This window comes from Eleutherodactylus coqui, chromosome 7 (genome assembly GCF_035609145.1).
Source record: "Eleutherodactylus coqui strain aEleCoq1 chromosome 7, aEleCoq1.hap1, whole genome shotgun sequence".
Taxonomy (NCBI): domain Eukaryota; kingdom Metazoa; phylum Chordata; class Amphibia; order Anura; family Eleutherodactylidae; genus Eleutherodactylus; species Eleutherodactylus coqui.
The window spans coordinates 79,557,264-79,577,821 of NC_089843.1; the positions used below are offsets into that span (position 1 = coordinate 79,557,264).

Genomic DNA, 20,558 nt, shown 5'->3' on the forward strand with positions numbered 1-20,558 from the left:
TCTGGGGGTGGGTAGGACGTGAGCGGTCCCAGGCTCTGACTCTGTCCCAGCCTCCACTAAATTCACCCAATGTGCCGTCAGGGAGATATAGTGGCCCTGCCCGCCTGTGCTTGTCCACGTGTCCGTTGTTAAGTGGACCTTGGCAGTAACCGCGTTGGTGAGGGCGCGTACAATGTTGCGGGAGACGTGGTCGTGCAGGGCTGGGACGGCACATTGGGAAAAGTAGTGGCGACTGGGAACCGAGTAGCGCGGGGCCGCCGCCGCCATCATGCTTTTGAAAGCCTCCATTTCCACAAGCCTATACGGCAGCATCTCCAGGCTGATCAATTTGGCTATGTGCACGTTTAACGCTTGAGCGTGCGGGTGCGTGGCGGCGTACTTGCGCTTGCGCTCAAACAGTTGCGCTAGCGACGTCTGGACGCTGCGCTGAGACATTGCTGGATGGGGCCGAGGACAGCGGAGGTAAGGGTGTGGGTGCAGGCCGGTAGGCACTCGTGCCTGTGTCCTCAGAGGGGGGTTGGATCTCAGTGGCAGGTTGGGGCACAGGGGGAGAGGCAGTGGTGCAAACCGGAGGCGGTGAACGGCCTTCGTCCCACCTTGTGGGGTGCTTGGCCATCATATGCCTGCGCATGCTGGTGGTGGTGGCTCCCCAGCTGATCTTGGCGCGACAAAGGTTGCACACCACTGTTCGTCGGTCGTCAGGTGTCTCTGTGAAAAACTGCCACACCTTAGAGCCCCTTGGCCTCTGCAGGGTGGCATGGTGCGAGGGGGCGCTTTGGGAAACAGTTGGTGGATTATTCGGTCTGGCCCTGCCTCTACCCCTGGCCACCGCACTGGCTCGGCCTGTGCCCACACCCTGACTTGGGCATCCGCGTCCTCGCCTGCGTCCACGTCCTCTAGGCCTACCCCTACCCCTCAGCATGCTGTATTACCAGTAGTGCAGAAACAGAACGCTGTAATTAAATGTGCCGCTTATTGGCCTGTGGTTGGAGGCTGACTTCGCTTACGGAACGCACAGCAGAGGCAGAAAAGAATTTTGCGCAAGCCTGCTGTAACACTTAGCTGGCTGCGTATGAATTAGGACAACTACCCCCAGCACAGACCCAGTACACTGAGGACGGTCACAGGCAGCCCAAATATATTTTTTTTCCCAAATGTTTTTGGAAAGGCCCACTGCCCATATACACTAAATATGTCTTCTGTCCCTGCCTCACCACTACTGGCCCTGGACAATGTAAAATTACTGCAGAACGCAATGCTCTGCACGGCCGATATACAAAAAAAAAGATGTGCAACACTGCAAAAAGCAGCCTCCACAGTACTGCACACGGTTAGATGTGGCCCTAAGAAGGACCGTTGGGGTTCTTGAAGCCTAAAATAACTCCTAACGCTCTCCCTATAGCAGCTCCGGCACCAGCAGCACTGTCCCTGAACTATGTCAGAATGCATCTGTGGCGAGCCGCGGGAGGGGCCGATTTATATACTCGGGTGACACCTGATCTCGCCAGCCACTCACTGCAGGGGGGTGGTATAGGGCTTGAACGTCGCAGGGGGAAGTTGTAATGCCTTCCCTGTCTTTCTATTGGCCAGAAAAGCGCGTTAACGTCTCAGAGATGAAAGTGAAAGTAACTCGAACATCGCGTGGTACTCGCCTCTAGTAACGAGCATCTCGAACACGCTAATACTCGAATGAGTATCAAGCTCGGACGAGTATGTTCGCTCATCTCTAATGGCTATACAGAAAATACACCTCGATGCTCATGTTGCAACCAGGCATTGTGTTGCTGTCCAAGAGTTTCTGGAAGATGTCAGTGTAATTTTTTTTTTGCTCGCTTATTTCCAAGAAAGTCCTTGACAATGTCTTTGAATGATAACCAAGCATTCTTTTGGAGTCCTGACATTGTCCCGATGAAATGTTCATCATTGATGAATTGCTGATTTTGTGGACCATCAAACACACCAGCTTTTACTTTTCAGTTGACAGGCTAGGAAATTCCAAAATGCGGTATTGAAACTGACTTCTTCAGTTGGCAAAGCTTTAATGAACTGTTTCATGAGACCCGGTTTCAGTACAGAGGTGGGAATATAATGTTCTTTCTGTCAACAAGTGGCTCCTGTAGAATGTCTGAGGTCAGATCCTGGAGGCCAATTCCTTCCGCTCTGCCATCCCACATGCACAGATAACAGGGATACTTGGCGTATCCGCGTTGCTGACCAAGAAGGAAGCATGCCATTTTAAAGTCAACATTGATGATCCAATTGTGTTTCTGATATTGCTACAACTCAATGACTTTCTTTATGTCTCCTTATTCTTCACAAAGAGAAACTGAATGTCCAGTTGGGACGGCACCAAATATATTGCCATTGTGGAGGAGGACACACTTTAGGCTCCGCTTTGAGCTATCGATGAACAGTCGCCATTCAGTTGAGTTACAGATTGGATTTCCCAATTCCTCCATTAAACCATGTATATTATAGCAATACACAAAGCCACCCACTGTCACTTCTAAAGTATTGCGGAAATGCAATTTCTCTGGATCGACAGTAGGATACCTTCCCTCCTATTTCAAGCACATTTTTCCAATGCAGTGTGGATGCTAGAAGTTCTGAAGCCATTTTTGATCGTCCCAAATTTCACGCCAAATCATCCAGCTTCTGCTGATCAAATCCCCTACAAATCAAGTCCTCGTCAATTTCAAAATCTTCATCATTGCTGTCACTTAGTTTTTCACCATAATCATTTTCTTCAAGAGAGGGTAGTGTCATTGCACGAGAAAACCCCACAAGTTTGGCAGTTTTTGAAAAATACTGGCCCCAGCCGGTCTAGCACACATCACCAATCCTCTTTGGAAGTCACTCAGATCACTGAATTTCTTTTGCCTCTTGTAAAGTAGATTCACACGAAAGCTGATCCACTGATCACTCGCTCACTTGCTTTTATGCTGCAGTCCAGGGTCACTGGTCTAATTTCCATACAGGAAAGCTCCAATCGTGAAATGGCATGAGTCTCTAATAAAGTGGCTGTTCAGTTTAAGTGCTGTAGTGCACTATGCGTGACTTATATCTTATATATTCTACAGTCTGCCTATATAAAAACAATATAATCAATATGTATCAATGTCTTGTAATGTTTCCAGAGAATGCTCTTATTGGCTTTTCAATCCATTCCCTTTCACAGCACGCTGTAAAACAACATTTTAGCTCTATTTTGTTTTGCTGACCTCTACTGGCTTATATTGAAATTGCAATATTTACCAATACATTTTTTTTATGTAAGTGCTACCGAAGGTTTTGTAGCATTTATTATGGTGCAATGTTTGTTTGTTTTTTCATGCTGGTAGCTAATTTACTAATAAATAACTAAAGTTTTGTTGGTGAAGCTATAGGAAATGCACTAATCAGTTGAAATAATAGACTTTAATGAAATAAGAAGTCTCCTTATCGATCATATAATACACAGTATTTCCATTGCCTGCGTCCTGGAAGGCAGCTACTGAGTTACCTCCTTAATCTATAGACGTTAATACGGTTTTGTTGCTCTTCTTCCCAGCAGTGACCTGTAAGATCCTGTCTACTAAATCCCTTCCTACCTCCAAGTGAGCAGACGTTCAGATCAGACACAGGATATCAGCTGCCCTCAACAACACCACAAGAAAGGAGCGAATACTACTCCAACCCACCACCTCCGAGGCTCATGTGGTTGTGACACCAATGGCTCTTAAACTTTCTATATTATTGCTGCTGCTCTGTGGAAGTACTGTCTCTGAAAAATCCCCATCTTACAGAACCGCGTCATTGGAGTTTGGATATGTACCCACTGGAACTTATGACACCAACGCCTACCACGAGCCGGGACCTATAGGCTTGCTGTTTCATTTAGTGCAAGGATTTTTGTATCTTGTGCAGCCAAATGCATTTCCTCAAGGTAGGTGACCATAAGGGCAAATATCTTATCTGACGTGTAACATGTCACCTGTGCACGATGGTATATGGTACTAATTTACTGTTATGTAATCTGAATTCTGTCATCATTATTAGCCGTCCTCATGGGGGCAAACTAGAATTATTCTATAAAGGTTAAAAACAATAGCAAGAAGAGTGAGAACCACAGCAAATTATAAGAGAAGGCATATTATGTGCGCACATGGAATCTACATTAATACCTAGGTGCCGTGGGCGTACCAAGCCATATTGTCTATGGTGTGGCTAGGGTTTCTCACCTGGGGGTAAAGACTCAGTTTGCTGCCCTGGCATGACTTCTTGCCGGTTCTCCAAGTACCGAGGGCACATGCCTCGCAAAATACCCCTCAGTTACCGTCATTGATTAGGCATCCTATTGCAATACTGTGCAAAAGTTTTAGGCAGGTGTGAGAAAAAAGGCTGCAAGGTACGCATATTTTCAAAAATGGAGGTGTTAATAGTTTTATTTTTGTTAATTGACAAATGCAAAGTGAACGAACAAAAGAAAAAACTAAATCAAATCGATGTTTGGTGTGAACATCCTTTGCTTTTAAAATAGCATCAATTCTTCTAGGTACGCTTGCACGCAGTGTTTGAAGGAACACAGCAGGTAGGTTGTTCCAACCATCTTAGAGATCTAAGCGCAGATCTTCTGTGGAGCTCGGTTCGCTCATATCCTTCTGTCTCTTCATGTAACCCCAGACAGACCGGATGTTGAGATCAGGGGTCTGTGGGGCCATATCATTTACTTCCAGGACTCCTTGTTCTTCTTTACATTGGAAATAGTCCCTGATGACATTGGATGTATGTTTCGTGTTGTTGTCCTGCTGCAGATTAAATTCTGAGCTAATCAGAGGCCTCCCTGATGGTATTACATGATGGATGTATTTCACAGCATTGAGGATTTAATCAGGATTAATGTGTCCTAATTTGCTAAAATGCAGCCCCAAACTTGCAAGGAGCCTCCATCCTGCTTCAGTGTTGCTTACAGACACTCGTTATTGTACCGCAGTCCAGCCCTTCAGTGATGAAACTGCCTTCTGTTACAGCCAAATATTCACATTTTGACTCCTCAGTCAAGAGCACCTGGTGCCATTCCCCCCCCCCCCCCCCCCCCCAGTTCTTGTTTTCATGCATAGTTGAATTATTTGGCCTTGTTTCTACGTCATAGGTATGACTTTTTGGTCGCAATTCTTCCATGGCCAGACTTCTCAGTATAGTAGATGAGTATATCTGGGCCCCACTGGTTTCTGCCAGTTCTGAGCTGATGGCATTGCTGGGCGTCTTTACAATTTTGAAGGGAAGTAAGCATGATGTTTCTTTCATCTGTTGCACTTAGTTTCCTTGACCGACCAATGTATTTATGGTCCTCCACATTGCCCATTTATTTGCCCTTCTTCAAAAGAGCTTGAACAACGCATCTTGAAACCCCAGTCTAATTTGAAATCTTTTCCTCCAGAGAGAACTTGCTGATGCAGTATAACTACCTTGTGTCTTATTGCTGTGCTCAGTCTTGCCATGGTGTATGAGCTGTGACATGAAACTGTCTTCCACAACTTCACCTTTTGTAGCAGAGTTTGGATGTTCCTCACCCAGTTTTAAGCCTCCTACACAGCTGCTTCTGTTTCAGTTAATGACTGTATTTCAACCTACATGTGAAAGTGATGACCATCATTACCTGTTGGGTATAATTGGTTAATCGTACATCTAAATATAATCCTACAAAATGTCCTGACTTTGTACAAGCGCACCTAGAAGAATTGATGCTGTTTTGAAGGGAAAGTGTGGTCACACCAAATATTGATTTTTGATTTAGATTTCTCTTTTGGTCATTCAGTTTGCATTTTGTTATTGTCAAAAATAAACTATTAACACTTTTATATTTTGAAAAACCATTCTTACTTTGTAGCATTTTTCCACTTCTGCGTGAAACATTTGTGGTATATATCTAGGTTTACATCATGTTGGGAAGTTATGTTCTCTTGGACATCTTTAAACCTTGGCTTAAGGGAAAGCAGTAGAGATGAGCGAACGTACTCGTCCGAGCTTGATGCTCGTTCGAGTATTAGCGTGTTCGAGATGCTCGTTACTAGAGGCGAGCACCACGCGATGTTCGAGTTACTTTCACTTTCATCTCTGAGACGTTAGCGCGCTTTTCTGGCCAATAGAAAGACAGGGAAGGCATTACAACTTCCCCCTGTGACGTTCAAGCCCTATACCACCCCCCTGCAGTGAGTGGCTGGGGAGATCAGGTGTCACCCGAGTATATAAATCGGCCCCTCCCGCGGCTCGCCACAGATGCATTCTGACAGAGATCAGGGAAAGTGCTGTCTTGCTGGAGTTGCTATAGGGAGAGCGTTAGGAGTGATTTTAGGCTTCAAGAACCCCAACAGTCCTTCTTACGGCCACATCTAACCATGTGCAGTAGTGTGGAGGCTGCTTTTTGCAGTGTTGCACATTTTTTTTTTTTTTTTGTATATCGGCCGTGCAGAGCATTGCGTCCTGCAGTAATTTTACATTGTCCAGGGCCAGTAGTGGTGAGGCAGGGACAGAAGACATATTTAGTGTATATAGGCAGTGGGCCTTTCCAAAAACATTTGGGAAAAAAAATCTATTTGGGCTGCCTGTGACCGTCCTCAGTGTACTGGGTCTCTGCTGGGGGTAGTTGTCCTAATTCATACGCAGCCAGCTAAGTGTTACAGCAGGCTTGCGCAAAATTCTTTCCTGACTCTGTGTTGCCTGTTACATCACCGCTGTATTCCTGTCCACAGTGCAACAGTCTGCAGTTATTTTACATACTCCAGGGCCAGTAGTGGTGAGGCAGGGACAGAAGACCTATTTAGTGTATATAGGCAGTGGGCCTTTCCAAAAACATTTGGGGAAAAAAAATCTATTTGGGCTGCCTGGGACCGTCCTCAGTGTACTGGGTCTCTGCTGGGGGTAATTGTCCTAATTCATACGCAGCCAGCTAAGTGTTACAGCAGGCTTTCGCAAAATTCTTTCCTGGCTCTGCTGTGCGTTCCGTAAGCGAAGTCAGCCTCCAACCACAGGCCAATAAGTGGCACATTTAATTACAGCGTTCTGTTTCTGCACTACTGGTAATACACCATGCTGAGGGGTAGGGGTAGGCCTAGAGGACGTGGACGCGGAGGCCCAAGTCAGGGTGTGGGCACAGGCCGAGCTCCTTATCCAGGTGTATCGCAGCCGACTGCTGCGGGATTAGGAGAGAGGCACGTTTCTGGCGTCCCCACATTCATCTCACAATTAATGGGTCCACGCGGTAGACCTTTATTAGAAAATGAGCAGTGTGAGCAGGTCCTGTCGTGGATGGCAGAAAGTGCATCCAGCAATCTATCGACCACCCAGACTTCTGCGCCGTCCACTGCTGCAACTCTGAATCCTCTGGCTGCTGCTCCTCCTTCCTCCCAGCCTCCTCACTCCATTACAATGACACATTCTGAGGAGCAGGCAGACTCCCAGGAACAGTTCTCGGGCCCCTGCCCAGAATGGGCAGCAATGGTTCCGAATCCTCTCCCACTGGAGGAGTTTGTCGTGACCGATGCCCAACCTTTGGAAAGTTCCCGGGGTCCGGGGGATGAGGCTGGGGACTTCCGGCAACTGTCTCAAGAGCTTTCAGTGGGTGAGGAGGACGATGACGATGAGACACAGTTGTCTATCAGTGAGGTAGTAGTAAGGGCAGTAAGTCCGAGGGAGGAGCGCACAGAGGATTCGGAGGAAGAGCAGCAGGACGATGAGGTGACTGACCCCACCTGGTTTGCTACGCCTACTGAGGACAGGTCTTCAGAGGGGGAGGCAAGGGCAGCAGCAGGGCAGGTTGGAAGAGGCAGTGCGGTGGCCAGGGGTAGAGGCAAGGCCACACCGAATAATCCACCAACTGTTTCCCAAAGCGCCCCCTCGCGCCATGCCACCCTGCAGAGGCCAAGGTGCTCAAAGGTGTGGCAGTTTTTCACTAAGAGTGCAGACGACCGACGAACAGTGGTGTGAAACCTGTGTCGTGCCAAGATCAGCCGGGGAGCCACCACCACCAGCCTCACCACCACCAGCATGCGCAGACATATGATGGCCAAGCACCCCACAAGGTGGGACGAAGGCCGTTCACCGCCTCCGGTTTGCACCGCTGCCTCTCCCCCTGTGCCCCAACCTGCCACTGAGATCCAACCCCCCTCTCAGGACACAGGCACTACCGTCCCCTGGCCTGCACCCACACCCTCACCTGCGCTGTCCTCGGCCCCATCCACCAATGTCTCTCAGCGCACCGTCCAGCCGTCGCTAGCGCAAGTGTTGGAGCGCAAGTACGCCACCACTCACCCGCACACGCTCAAGTGTTAAACGTGCACATAGCCAAATTTATCAGCCCGGAGATGCTGCCGTATAGGGTTGTGGAAACGGAGGCTTTCAAAGGTATGATGGCGGCGGAGGCCCCGCGCTACTCAGTTCCCAGTCGCCACTACTTTTCCCGATGTGCTGTCCCAGCCCTGCACGACCACGTCTCCCGCAACATTGTACGCGCCCTCACCAACGCGGTTACTGCTAAGGTCCACTTAACAACGGACACGTGGACAAGCACAGGTGGGCAGGGCCACTACATCTCCCTGACGGCACATTGGGTGAATTTAGTGGAGGCTGGGACAGAGTCAGAGCCTGGGACCGCTCACGTCCTACCCACCTCCAGAATTGCGGGCCCCAGCTCGGTGGTGGTATCTGAGGCGGTGTATGCTTCCTCCACTAAACCACCCTCCTCCTCCAACGCAAGCTCTGTCTCGCAATCAAGATGTGTCAGCAGCAGCAAGTCGCCAGCAGTCGGTGTCGTGCGTCGTGGCAGCACAGTGGTCGGCAAGCGTCAGCAGGCTGTGCTGAAACTACTCAGCTTAGGAGAGAAGAGGCACACGGCCCACGAACTGCTGCAGGGTCTGACAGAGCAGACCGACCGCTGGCTTGCGCCGCTGAGCCTCCAACCGGGCATGGTCGTGTGTGACAACGGCCGTAACCTGGTGGCGGCTCTGCAGCTCGGCAGCCTCACGCACGTGCCATGCCTGGCCCACGTCTTTAATTTGGTGGTTCAGCGCTTTCTGAAAAGCTACCCATGCTTGTCTGACCTGCTCGGAAAGGTGCGCCGGCTCTGCGCACATTTCCGCAAGTCCCACACGGACGCTGCCACCCTGCGCACCCTGCAACATCGGTTTAATCTGCCAGTGCACCGACTGCTGTGCGACATGCCCACACGGTGGAACTCTACGCTCCACATGTTGGCCAGGCTCTATGAGCAGCATAGAGCTATAGTGGAATACCAACTCCAACATGGGCGGCGTAGTGGGAGTCAGCCTCCTCAATTCTTTACAGAAGAGTGGGCCTGGTTGGCAGACATCTGCCAGGTCCTTGGAGACTTTGAGGAGTCTACCCAGATGGTGAGCGGCGATGCTGCAATCATTAGCGTCACCATTCCTCTGTTATGCCTCTTGAGAAGTTCCCTGCAAAGCATAAAGGCAGACGCTTTGCGTTTGGAAACAGAGCCGGGGGAAGACAGTATGTCGCTGGATAGTCAGAGCACCCTCCTGTCTATATCCCAGCGCGTTGAGGAGGAGGAGGAGCATGAGGGGGAAGAGACAGCTTGGCCCACTGCTGAGGGTACCCATGCTGCTTGCCTGTCATCCTTTCAGCGTGTATGGCCTGAGGAGGAGGAGGAGGAGGAGGATCCTGAAAGTGATCTTCCTAGTGAGGACAGCCATGTGTTGCGTACAGGTACCCTGGCACACATCGCGGACATCATGTTAGGATGCCTTTCTCGTGACCCTTGCGTTACACGCATTCTGGCCACTACGGATTACTGGGTGTACACACTGCTCGACCTACGGTATAAGGAGAACCTTTCCACTCTCATACCCGAAGAGGAAAGGGGTTCGAGAGTGATGCTATACCACAGGACCCTGGCGGACAAGCTGATGGTAAAATTCCCATCCGACAGCGCTAGTGGCAGAAGGCGCAGTTCCGAGGGCCAGGTAGCAGGGGAGGCGCGGAGATCAGGCAGCATGTACAGCACAGGCAGGGGAACACTCTCTAAGGCCTTTGACAGCTTTCTGGCTCCCCAGCAAGACTGTGTCACCGCTCCCCAGTCAAGGCTGAGTCGGCGGGAGCACTGTAAAAGGATGGTGAGGGAGTATGTAGCCGATCGCACGACCGTCCTCTGTGACGCCTCTGCCCCCTACAACTACTGGGTGTCGAAGCTGGACACGAGGCCTGAACTCGCGCTGTATGCCCTGGAGGTGCTTGCTTGTCCTGCGGCTAGCGTCTTGTCAGAGAGGGTGTTTAGTGCGGCTGGGGGAATCATCACAGATAAGCGTACCCGCCTGTCAACCGACAGTGCCGACAGGCTTACACTCATCAAGATGAACAAAGCCTGGATTTCCCCAGACTTCTCTTCTCCACCAGCGGACAGCAGCGATACCTAAGCAATACGTAGGCTGCACCCGCGGATGGAAGCATCGTTCTCTATCTCACCATCAAAAACGGGGACATTTTTGCTTCATCAATCTGTGTATAATATTCATCCTCCTCCTCCTGCTCCTCCTCCTGAAACCTCACGTAATCACGCCGAACGGGCAATTTTTCTTAGGCCCACAAGGCTGTCATATAATTTTTGTAAACAATTTTTATACGTTTCAATGCTCATTAAAGCGTTGAAACTTGCACCTGAACCAATTTTTATTTTAACTGGGCTGCCTCCAAGCCTAGTTACAAATTTAGCCACATTAACCAAAGCGATTAATGGGTTTCACCTGCCCTCTTGGTTGGCCATGGCCAATTTTTCTGAGGTACATTAGTACTGTTGGTACACCAATTTTTTGGGGCCCTCGCCTACAGTGTAATCCAATTAATTTTTTGCCCACCTGCATTAAAGCTGACGTTACCTCAGCTGTGCTGGGCACTGCAATGGGATATATTTATGTACCGCCGGTGGGTTCCAGGGAGCCACCCATGCTGTCGGTCCACACGGAGTTGTAACTGCATGTGTCCACTTCTAAAGAACCCCAGTCTGACTGGGGCATGCAGTGTGGGCCGAAGCCCACCTGCATTAAACATGACATTACCTCAGCTGTGATGGGCAATGCAATGGGATATATTTATGTGCCGCCGGTGGCTTCCTGGCACCCACCCATGCTGTCGGTCCACAGGGACTTCACAATAGGGAGTTGTACCTGCCTGTGTCTATGAATTAAAAACCCCGGTCAGGTTGGGGCATGCAGTGTGGGCCGAAGCCCACCTGCATTTAATCTGACGTTAGCTCTGCTGTCCAGGGCACTGCAATGGGATACATTTATGTACAGCCGGTGGGTTCCAGGGAGCCACCCATGTTGTGGGTGCACACGGAATTCCCATTGCGGAGTTGTACCTGCCTGTGACTATTTATAAAAAAAACGCGGTCTGACTGGGGCATGCAGACACCTTGACAGAATGAATAGTGTGTGGCACATAGGTTCCCCATTGCTATGCCCACGTGTGCAGCTCCTGATGGCGGTGGCACAGGATTATATTTCTCACTGCTTCTGTACAGCATTGTGGGCTATCGTCCTGCCCCTTTTAAAGAGGGTCGCTGCAGTGTGTGCCTGCGGTTCCTCCTCATGGCAGACGCACTTCTAAATAGACATGAGGGTGGTGTGGCATGAGTGCAGCTGAAGGCTGCGTAGGGACACTTTGGTGTGCGCTGTGGACACTGCGTCGTGCAGGGGAGGGGGGGGGGGGGGTTGGGCAGCATGTAACCCAGGAGAAGAGGCAGCGGAGTGTCATGCAGGCAGTGATTGTGCTTTGTTGGAGGTAGTGTGGTGCTTAGCTAAGGTATGCATTGCTAATGAGGGCTTTTCAGAAGTAAAAGTTGTTGGGAGGGGGGGGCACTCTTGCCGCTATTGTGGGACCTGGGAACTTGAGATGCAGCCCAACATGTAGCCCCTCGCCTGCCCTATCCGTTGCTGTGTCGTTTCCATCACTTTCTTGAATTGCCCTGATTTTCACACATGGAAACCTTAGCGAGCATCGGCGATATACAAAAATGCTCGGGTCGCCCATTGACTTCAATGGGGTTCGTTATTCAAAACGAACCCTCGAGCATCACGAAATTTGCGTCCCGAGTAACGAGCACCCGAGCATTTTGGTGATCGCTCATCTCTAGAAAGCAGAAATCTTCCCTAACATCTCCTTAGGCAATGCTTTCCCTTACCTATGTGCCATGATCTGCTTCTCATTTTAATCTAAAAAGACTTACTGTACACATAGTCTACGGCAAATGTAGGCACTTTGTAAAAATAAATAGAGTTTCCACATACCCACAAGGTCTGACTAAGGCCACTCTCACACATATGTTCAGAAAACACCGCTCAAAATTGCGGCATTTTAACCATGATTTTGAGCAGCGTTTTTAACCGCATGTCACAGCAGTGAGTAGGAGACTAAATGAAGCGCCGGTCATGCAAGTGAACCAGCGCACCATTTACTTTCAATTGGAACGAAGTAGTACTCGGGTATTTCTGCCAGCCCCATCCAAATGAATGGAGTGGTTGACTGTATATGGGAAGCCAGCATTCCGTTCAGAGTGCTGCCACTGCGGGAGAAGAAACAATCCCTGCAGTGACAGGAGAGCGAGACACTGGAGCAGTGAGACCCCCACCAATCAGCAAGTTATCCACTGATCAGTGGATAGAGAATAACTTAGATTTCTGGTTAAACCCCTTTCTGAGGGCTTTTTACACAGGTAGCTGATTAGGAGAAAAGATTTGTCCAAAGGTTCGTTCACTCGATCGTTTGCACTTGTGAGTCACTCTGCTAATCACCCAACAAACTGACTTGCAGAAACATTGAACGATGCTCATTGCTCGTAATCTGCCAGCATAAAAGGACCTTGGTACAAATATCTCTAAAGCCTCCATTTCTTGGCATACTTTTCAGGTGATCATAAAAAAATTCATCTCCTCTGTGGTCTCTTGGAGTCTATATGGGCAGGGGCGTAACTCTAGAGGGTGCAGGGGATGCGGTTGCACCCAGCCCAGGAGCCTTAGGGGGCCCATAAGGCCTCTCTTCTCCATATAGGGAGCCCAGCACTATGAATATAGCATTATAGTTGGGGGCCCTGTTACAGGTTATGCATTGGGGCCCTGAAGCTTCAAGTTATGTATCTCTGCAGCATGGTTTAGATATGGGTACGGGTACAGATACAGATAGAGGGGGGGGGGGGGCAGCTCACGTTTTGCATCAGGGCCCCAGAGCCTTTAGCTACGCCCCTGTATATGGGAACTGGACTATCTAGGAAAGCATTAAATGTATGGCAGGAAAAAAAAAATTATAAACTTAGAAGAAACAAAAAAAGTTTGAGTTGGTCAAAAAACCAACAGTCTACAGTCTGCTAACCTATTCACATGGTTGGATTTCTGGGTGAGCAGTCGTCTCAAAAGAAGAAAGGAATAGAACATTAATTTTATCTTTTTGGCTTCTCTTCAGCGGTGTAATAACTTCTAATTGTCTGTAAATATCGCATATTAATGAAAAGCGTTTGGTATTATTCATTTTAATTCTTCTGACAGCAGAGAGCAACAGGACCCTGGCTCCCAGCATTCTTCTACCATAGAGGAGTTATATTTTATGAAACCATGGAAACTGAATTCTAAAATAGGATAGTATCATTTAATTTGAGTGTTAAGAATAACCTGTGTGTTTTCTTAAGTATACCGGCTTGGAACAACATGGAATGATGGTCCTCCATGCACAAATACTGACTGGTGATCTGTCCGAGGAGACTAGAATAGACCCGCAGGTTGTGGATTAAATGGTCATTGAAAGGGTTTTATGTAACAGTTCATTCATTGTATAATGAAGAGTTATGCAACTTTCTAAAATACTTTGTTTCAATTTCTAACAATTTTCAAGATCTCTGCTTGCTTTTGGTGTATGAAAATGATCAGGTTTACTTTTAGAAGCTGAAATCCTGATTGTGTCCGTCTGACATCGTAGTGAGGCTTGTAACAGGAAGCTGTCATAAGCTGTAACCGACCGTGAAGTTCCTTTACTTGACATGATCAGGGTAGTTTTTCACCTTTAGAATGTAATCAAATGTTTCTATTCACTGACAGCATGTGGAGATCTTTACCTTATTTGTAGAGCCACTGACCACCTTGATACCAGAACTCTTAATTTTTAGAGTTACAGAGAAGTTTAAAGGGGTTATCCGCTTTGCACAATGCCTACTTGTTACTAGGGTCCATGGACTGTAAGATGATCACAAATTGTGTTTCTCTGCTTGGACCCCCAGCGATCAGTTGTAATCTGTGAGAAAAAGTAGCAGTAAGTGTTCAGTTTCCCTATAGCACTACCACAGGCGAAATTAAGCATTACACAGTTCATATTCAAGTCAATGGGATGTCTGTGTAATACAGTCCTCCAGAGAGAGAGGCGCTCTTTGTAGCTGCTTTCCACGCCACTTCCCATCTTATCATGCAGGGAGTGTTATTATCATGTCACTCTATTCAGTTTGGAATATGGACCATGAAGGGGAAACGTGTGTTGGGACTTCAGGACAGTAAGCTGGAGCACATTAGGGTGTTTTAGGTTCTACCTTTGAACAGGGGTGACGTATTTGGGGCAAGTCCTCCACTGTTGGGTAAGAGCCAACATATAGGGTTACATATGGAAGCTGTCTGTGCAGAATCCGCACTAAAATAGAGCATGCTGCGATTTTTCTTCCTGCTCCGAATTCCGCAAAGCACATTCGTCCGTGTGCAGCCGGCCTTAGGCTAATTTCACACGGGTGAGTCTGATATCAGGCCGTGAAACTCAGCCCGATATCACGCTTGCCAACGTGTCATGTCCCTGCAGATGTAAGGGGTTTTTGTGTTAAAACCAGCTCGCATCACTTCAGGGACGTAGTGATACTTTTAGCTTCGACGGAGGATCGCAGAGTGTTTTCCCATTGTTTTAAATGGGTAAACCTTGCATCGCATCACACTCGCATGCACCTCGTAGGCCGTGCGATGCTATGCCGGCCCTATTAAAAACAATAAGCAATGAGAGGCGTTCCAGGGTAGCGCTCAAAGATAGGACATGCCATGATATTTTCGTGCGATGCGGGGGGAAAAAAATTGCTCGTGTGTATGGCCCCCTTCAAAAGAATGGATTTCATATTCGTACGTCTCGCAACGTCCAAATCTCGCGCGTTTTTCGTGGCTGTGTGAAAGTGGCTTAAGTGGCTACAAACAGATTTTCACAGAGTCCAGAAAATGAGACAAGTTTAGAAAGCTTACGCCAAGTGGCTAGATCATGTATGTAAATTAGCACAGTTTAGGTATGGGTACAGGTACAGATGGAGGAGGGGGGGGCAAGCTAAACTTTTGCACCTGGGCCCCTGAGCCTTTAGCTATGCCCTGCATATCTATATATGCATGCAATTACAATATAAGGTTTATATATGGATTTTAATAATAGATCAGTAAATGAATGGGTTTTCTGTAGGGCTCTTATTCACCCTACAGAAAGAAGGGTAGATTTCTCATAGGAGCGCAGACTTGTGCACGCAAAAAGTACAGTAAAAAAAAATGCTGTTGCACACACAGATACAGTTATGCTCGTGTGAACGGCCTAATGCCACAGGAGTAGATAAAGCCGTTTTGTGGTAAAAATAGAATGTGTCCTGGGAAAACCGGGAGAATCTGGGCGTTAAATCCACAATAAGCCAAAGGTACAATGGTCTCAAGTCTGCCTGGAGATGTAGATTTGTGTAGACTGCGAAGATGTCTAGCTGTACTGCAGGAGGCCAAAGCTGGAATGTTAGCAATCCTCTCTCTTATACGAGCCGGGGACAGTACTGACAACTACGTGGGAATTATTTTTCCTATCACGTGATTTTTTTTTTTCTATTTTATTTTATTATTTTTTTTCTTTAATTACAAAAAGCCCAAATTTTACGAAATATCATTCATAGAAAGATATGTTTCATGTGAAGGAGTTCAAGCGAGTGGAATTAATTTGCTGGATAATTAAAAGTTGGTTTGTTTGAGGGTCCTTTGACAATTCTGTGGAAAGTAGGTCAATCGCAGAAACCTGTTTTAAGGCCAAGAGGAACATCTAAGGGTCTTTAATTTGATGGGGCCTGCTCCAGACTACAGATTTCATGATTACTATGCTTTGATATCACATCATTTTAAGAAAAAAATGAAATATATATTTTTATTTTTTTTGGTATAGGTTTTAATAAAACAAACTCCTCGTAGGTCATTATATGTGTACTTTCTCACCAAAAATGAACTTAAATAAATCTTTCTATTTGTATAGCACCAACTTATTCCCCAGCACTTTTAGGTAACCTATTTATTACCTCCCACCAAGCTGGGTACTCATTTTACCAACCTCCGAAGGATGGAAGGCAGAGTCAACCTTGAGCCGCTACCTGAACCATACGGGGATTGAACTCCCAACCTTCTGTTCGTGAGCGAGAGCTTAGGACTGCATTTCTGCTGCCTTAACACTCTGCTCCACACAAGGCTTTAAAGGGGTTCCCCCATAGGATAGTTGAGATCAAGGGTCTTATGCTCCCTCTTCTTGTCACTGCGGGCTCACTGTACCCAATCACAATGATATGGAGATTGAAAAGAGTGCCAGTCATGCATGTGAGGTGCCACTCCGTTCATTTCAATGGGTCTGAAGGAAATGGTCAAGTACAAGCGCTTGACTAGTTCCGGCTGTCCCATTGAAGTTGACTGGAGTTGCGCAACAGTCGATTCTTTCAATCTCCTTCTCCACAATAGGCTTGCAGTGAGACGGGCATGGGACCCTCATTCTTGCGATTCAGCGAACCGGTTGGAAGGGAATATTTCTGTAGTACAGTATCTAATGGGACATGTCACAATTTTTACTTTCCTCCTTGTTTCACGAGATGGCCTTTTAATCCTACCATATTTTTTGCTAAAAGGCGCACTCCTCCCCACTCCACCCACAGTGGGGGGGAAGGTCAGTACATCCTATAAAGCGAACGTGCCAAAATTCAAGCTGGCTGGCGCATTCACTTGACCGCATGTCCGTCTGGGTCTGCTCCATAGCAGGGGAGGAGAGCAGCTCTCTTGCTCCTCTCCCGTCGGTGCTCACCACCTCCACCGCTGATTGGTGTTGAGCGCCGGTGATGACTGCTGCTGCTCCGCTGCCTCCACCAATCAGCTTCCTCCCGCTGTTACAGAGCTCCGTTGCTCCTGCTGTGGAAGATAAAGGAAAGAGGTTACAATGGTTGCCATATTATGTATAACTCTGTACTTGTATGTAGCTGTAATATGACCATACATATGATACCTACGGCTATAAATTCTATATTTCAGTGTAGCATTGAATGAAAAGCTTGAAAATTAAGTGTGTGTGTGTGTGTGTGTGTGTATGTATGTATGTATGTATGTATGTAATGTATGTAATGTATGTATGTGTGTATATATAATATATATATATATATATATATATATATATATATATATATATATATATATGTATATGTGTGTATATATAATATTTTATATATATTTAAATATTTATATTGCATATACTGTAATATCTTCAGAATCCTATAATGGGGATTTAAAGAGTGCCTACATATTCGTCCCCATCTTTGTAAGAACGCAGCATTCCTCCTATCAAAACAAGAAACTACTGCGCCAAAACTGCCTCTGTCTGTTACTGGCATGTATTCTGGCATAGATCAACCCTACTGTACTGTATGTGCGGATGGTGCGGAGATCTGAGTCATGCGATTTAATTAGCTAATCCTTTAATCTTTTTTTTTTCTACCATATGTCAGTCAATTTATAATCCACAGTGACGAATATGTTCAGCGCTCAGTTGGCGCTTTTTTTTTTAATTCATTTTTTTCATGTAACTCGCTGTATGGCTCAGACAACATTAACCATTTATGCACTTAAAATGTTGGAAATTTTATCATGTCCGTGAATGAGAAACTGAGACGGGAGGGAAAGAGGAAGGCAGATAACACATAGTTAAATCTTCTTCTCTCGCGTATTCCCGCCTGTCATTCCTAATAGATAGCAGGTGGCAACTGAAGTGCTAAAGAAAAGTACTTATTGCAATCAATGGGGGTAAAATGGTAAAGATTCAAATGCAAATGATGGGTTATAACTTTATAGGGAATTGACTGCACCAAATGCATTTTTTTGTTTCAGAACTTCTGTTTATTCTGTGTTTTTGGAAGAAAACGAGGGAAGCACCAAGGCTGTGATGTTATGCAAGTCTAGTGAAGGAGCAAACAAAATAGTTATGCTGGCAGGTCAAATGCCACATGATAACACGGGATAGTAGAAGCATAGAGGACCATGCAGACATCAGCAGATTACTGTATAAAATGAAGGAGGTGGGAAGCAAAGTGTCCCAACTAATAGAGGGGTCCTTGACGGGGGGATTCAAAGCGGCCAGGGCTAGATTCACCTATGGGCACAGGTGGAAGAAGGGTGCCAGCTGCAAAGAAACATCACATAGAAATAGACTCAACACCATTGTGTGTATGTATGTGTGAGATATATAACATATTATACAGAGTGTGTAGAAATGAAAGGAGGACATACAGGGAGGGGCAAAGGGAAGGTGCTAGATGTTGCGTCTTCTACTTTGTTTTGTAAGAGCGGGCATATATATTTAAAGGAAATTCTAAGAACCAGGTTTCATTCTAAATGATTTTTTTTATTGCTAATATTTACATCAAAGATGTTGTCTGGTTTTCACTCTAGCAGTTGTGTCAGGCTTGATGCTTTTTGCTCACTGCAGCTCTTTTCTTAGCTCTGCTGCATAGATTGGGACATGACATGTAGAGTCATCTCATTTTCCTTAGAGACAGGAAATGTAATGACACTTCTGTTGTCAGACCTAGATAAGGCAGCACAGCTAAACTATACACTGTACATAGATAAGACTGTGCATCTATGCAGTCTATTTCTCGTATCTGGGCCAGGGGTTGTACTCCAACTCCATCTTTCCCTGGAGAATTTTTAATAGTCTATGACAGAGGTCCTCAAACTTTTGTACCTTGTAAGCCACATTCAACTTTGAATGATGGTTCGGAGCCACATTCAGTTTAAAAAATGGAAACCAATTTTTAGGCTAGGGTTACATGGTGATTTTTGGATACAAAACATGTCCTATAGCAACAGATTGCACTACGGTCCTGCTACACTGCATGCTAATGTAAATGAATGCAGGAACATGGAGACTTGTAAGTTACCCAATTTGATAACCATAAGAAATCCAAATAATTTTTTGTTTTTTTTTTGCAGTTTGTTAGGTCACGGTCACAGCAATCTGTGAGTTACAATGTGTCTACATTCATTTACATTAGAATGTGATCTGATAAGGCCATAGTGCAATCTTTGGCCAATGAACATGTTGTGCCCAAAGTCCCCATGTAGTCTAAATGAGGAGAAAGAAGAAACTGTGAAATTGCAAATGTTTATTGATTAAATATGAATTCTAACACTACTACTATGTATCAGGACTGGCACTGTTTGGTGGATAGGATATGTCTGCAATACTGTCAAATACAAAAAATGTAAGGGTACACGTAAGCCACGGTTGCAACTCTGCAGTAGCAAAAGCGCACACGTCCGCTCTAATTTATATCTAATACCTGAATAAAATTGCATAACTTTTAGATTTACTAGCTTTATAAGTGGAAGGTTTGGATCAAAACATGTGGCATCTGCTAAGAACCTGCTTCCTATATGGCTAAGAACCTTGCACTTTTATACAGTAAGGCCGCCTGCACACAAACGGATTATCACTGCGAATCCACAGTGGGCATCCACAGCAAATGCAGCTTATGGCATGCTATGGGAAATCGATTCTTCCTGCACAATCGCGGAAATTAACTGCAGTTTCCGGAAGTGGAGGAAAATCGCAGCATGCTCTATTTTAGTGCGTTGTCCAGACGGACGGCTTCCATTGAAGTCAACGAAAGCCGTTTGGCCCGTGGCTCATCCGCAATTGACATTGCGGACTGGTCACGGATTCCATGTCATCGCCCAGTGAGAGCGTGGGAAAAAAAGAAAGACAAAAAAAATCTGTACTGCGCATGTCCGACGGTGGCTCGCCACGACCATCCGCAGTACTACTGAAGAACAGAAAACACAGGTACACATGGACGCCAGCTGCTGTCAGGGCTGGATTCCGCTGTGGGCTCCCGCATGCGGAGTCCTGCTCTGCCGTGTGCAGCAGCCTTAATATAACTGCTGTGCAATTTTATTCAAGTAGCCTATTAGTTGTAGCTTTGCTGCAATAATGTCAAATGGCAGGAATGTGGTCCTAGCTCAGAGCTCCGATGGAGAACCAATTGCCACAAAGCACGCATGATCTGCTGTACTGTATGTGCAGACAAATCGGGAAGAAACTGTGTTTCTAATATGGCCGTCCATAGAGTATGTTTTAAAAATAAATATTTTTCTCTTTTATAGACTTGCATCTAATTCTTGAAACAATTTTGCAGTATACTCTCATTAAATTATTTTTTGTTTTACCACTGTAAATCAAGGCTGAAGTGCAGCCCCTCTGTTATGCACTGCCTG

At 46.5% G+C, this 20,558-nt stretch overlaps 1 protein-coding gene across 1 annotated transcript in view; it reads left to right on the forward strand.

The window, feature by feature from the left end:
• Positions 1–3,711: 3,711 nt before the first annotated feature.
• The window catches only part of PROM1 (prominin 1), a 128,754-nt gene continuing 111,907 nt past the window's right edge, over positions 3,712–20,558 (forward strand). Inside the window, exon 1 of the mRNA XM_066574636.1 lies at positions 3,712–3,925. Coding sequence (XP_066430733.1) covers positions 3,712–3,925 — 214 coding nt within the window. The remainder of the gene's footprint in view (positions 3,926–20,558) is intronic.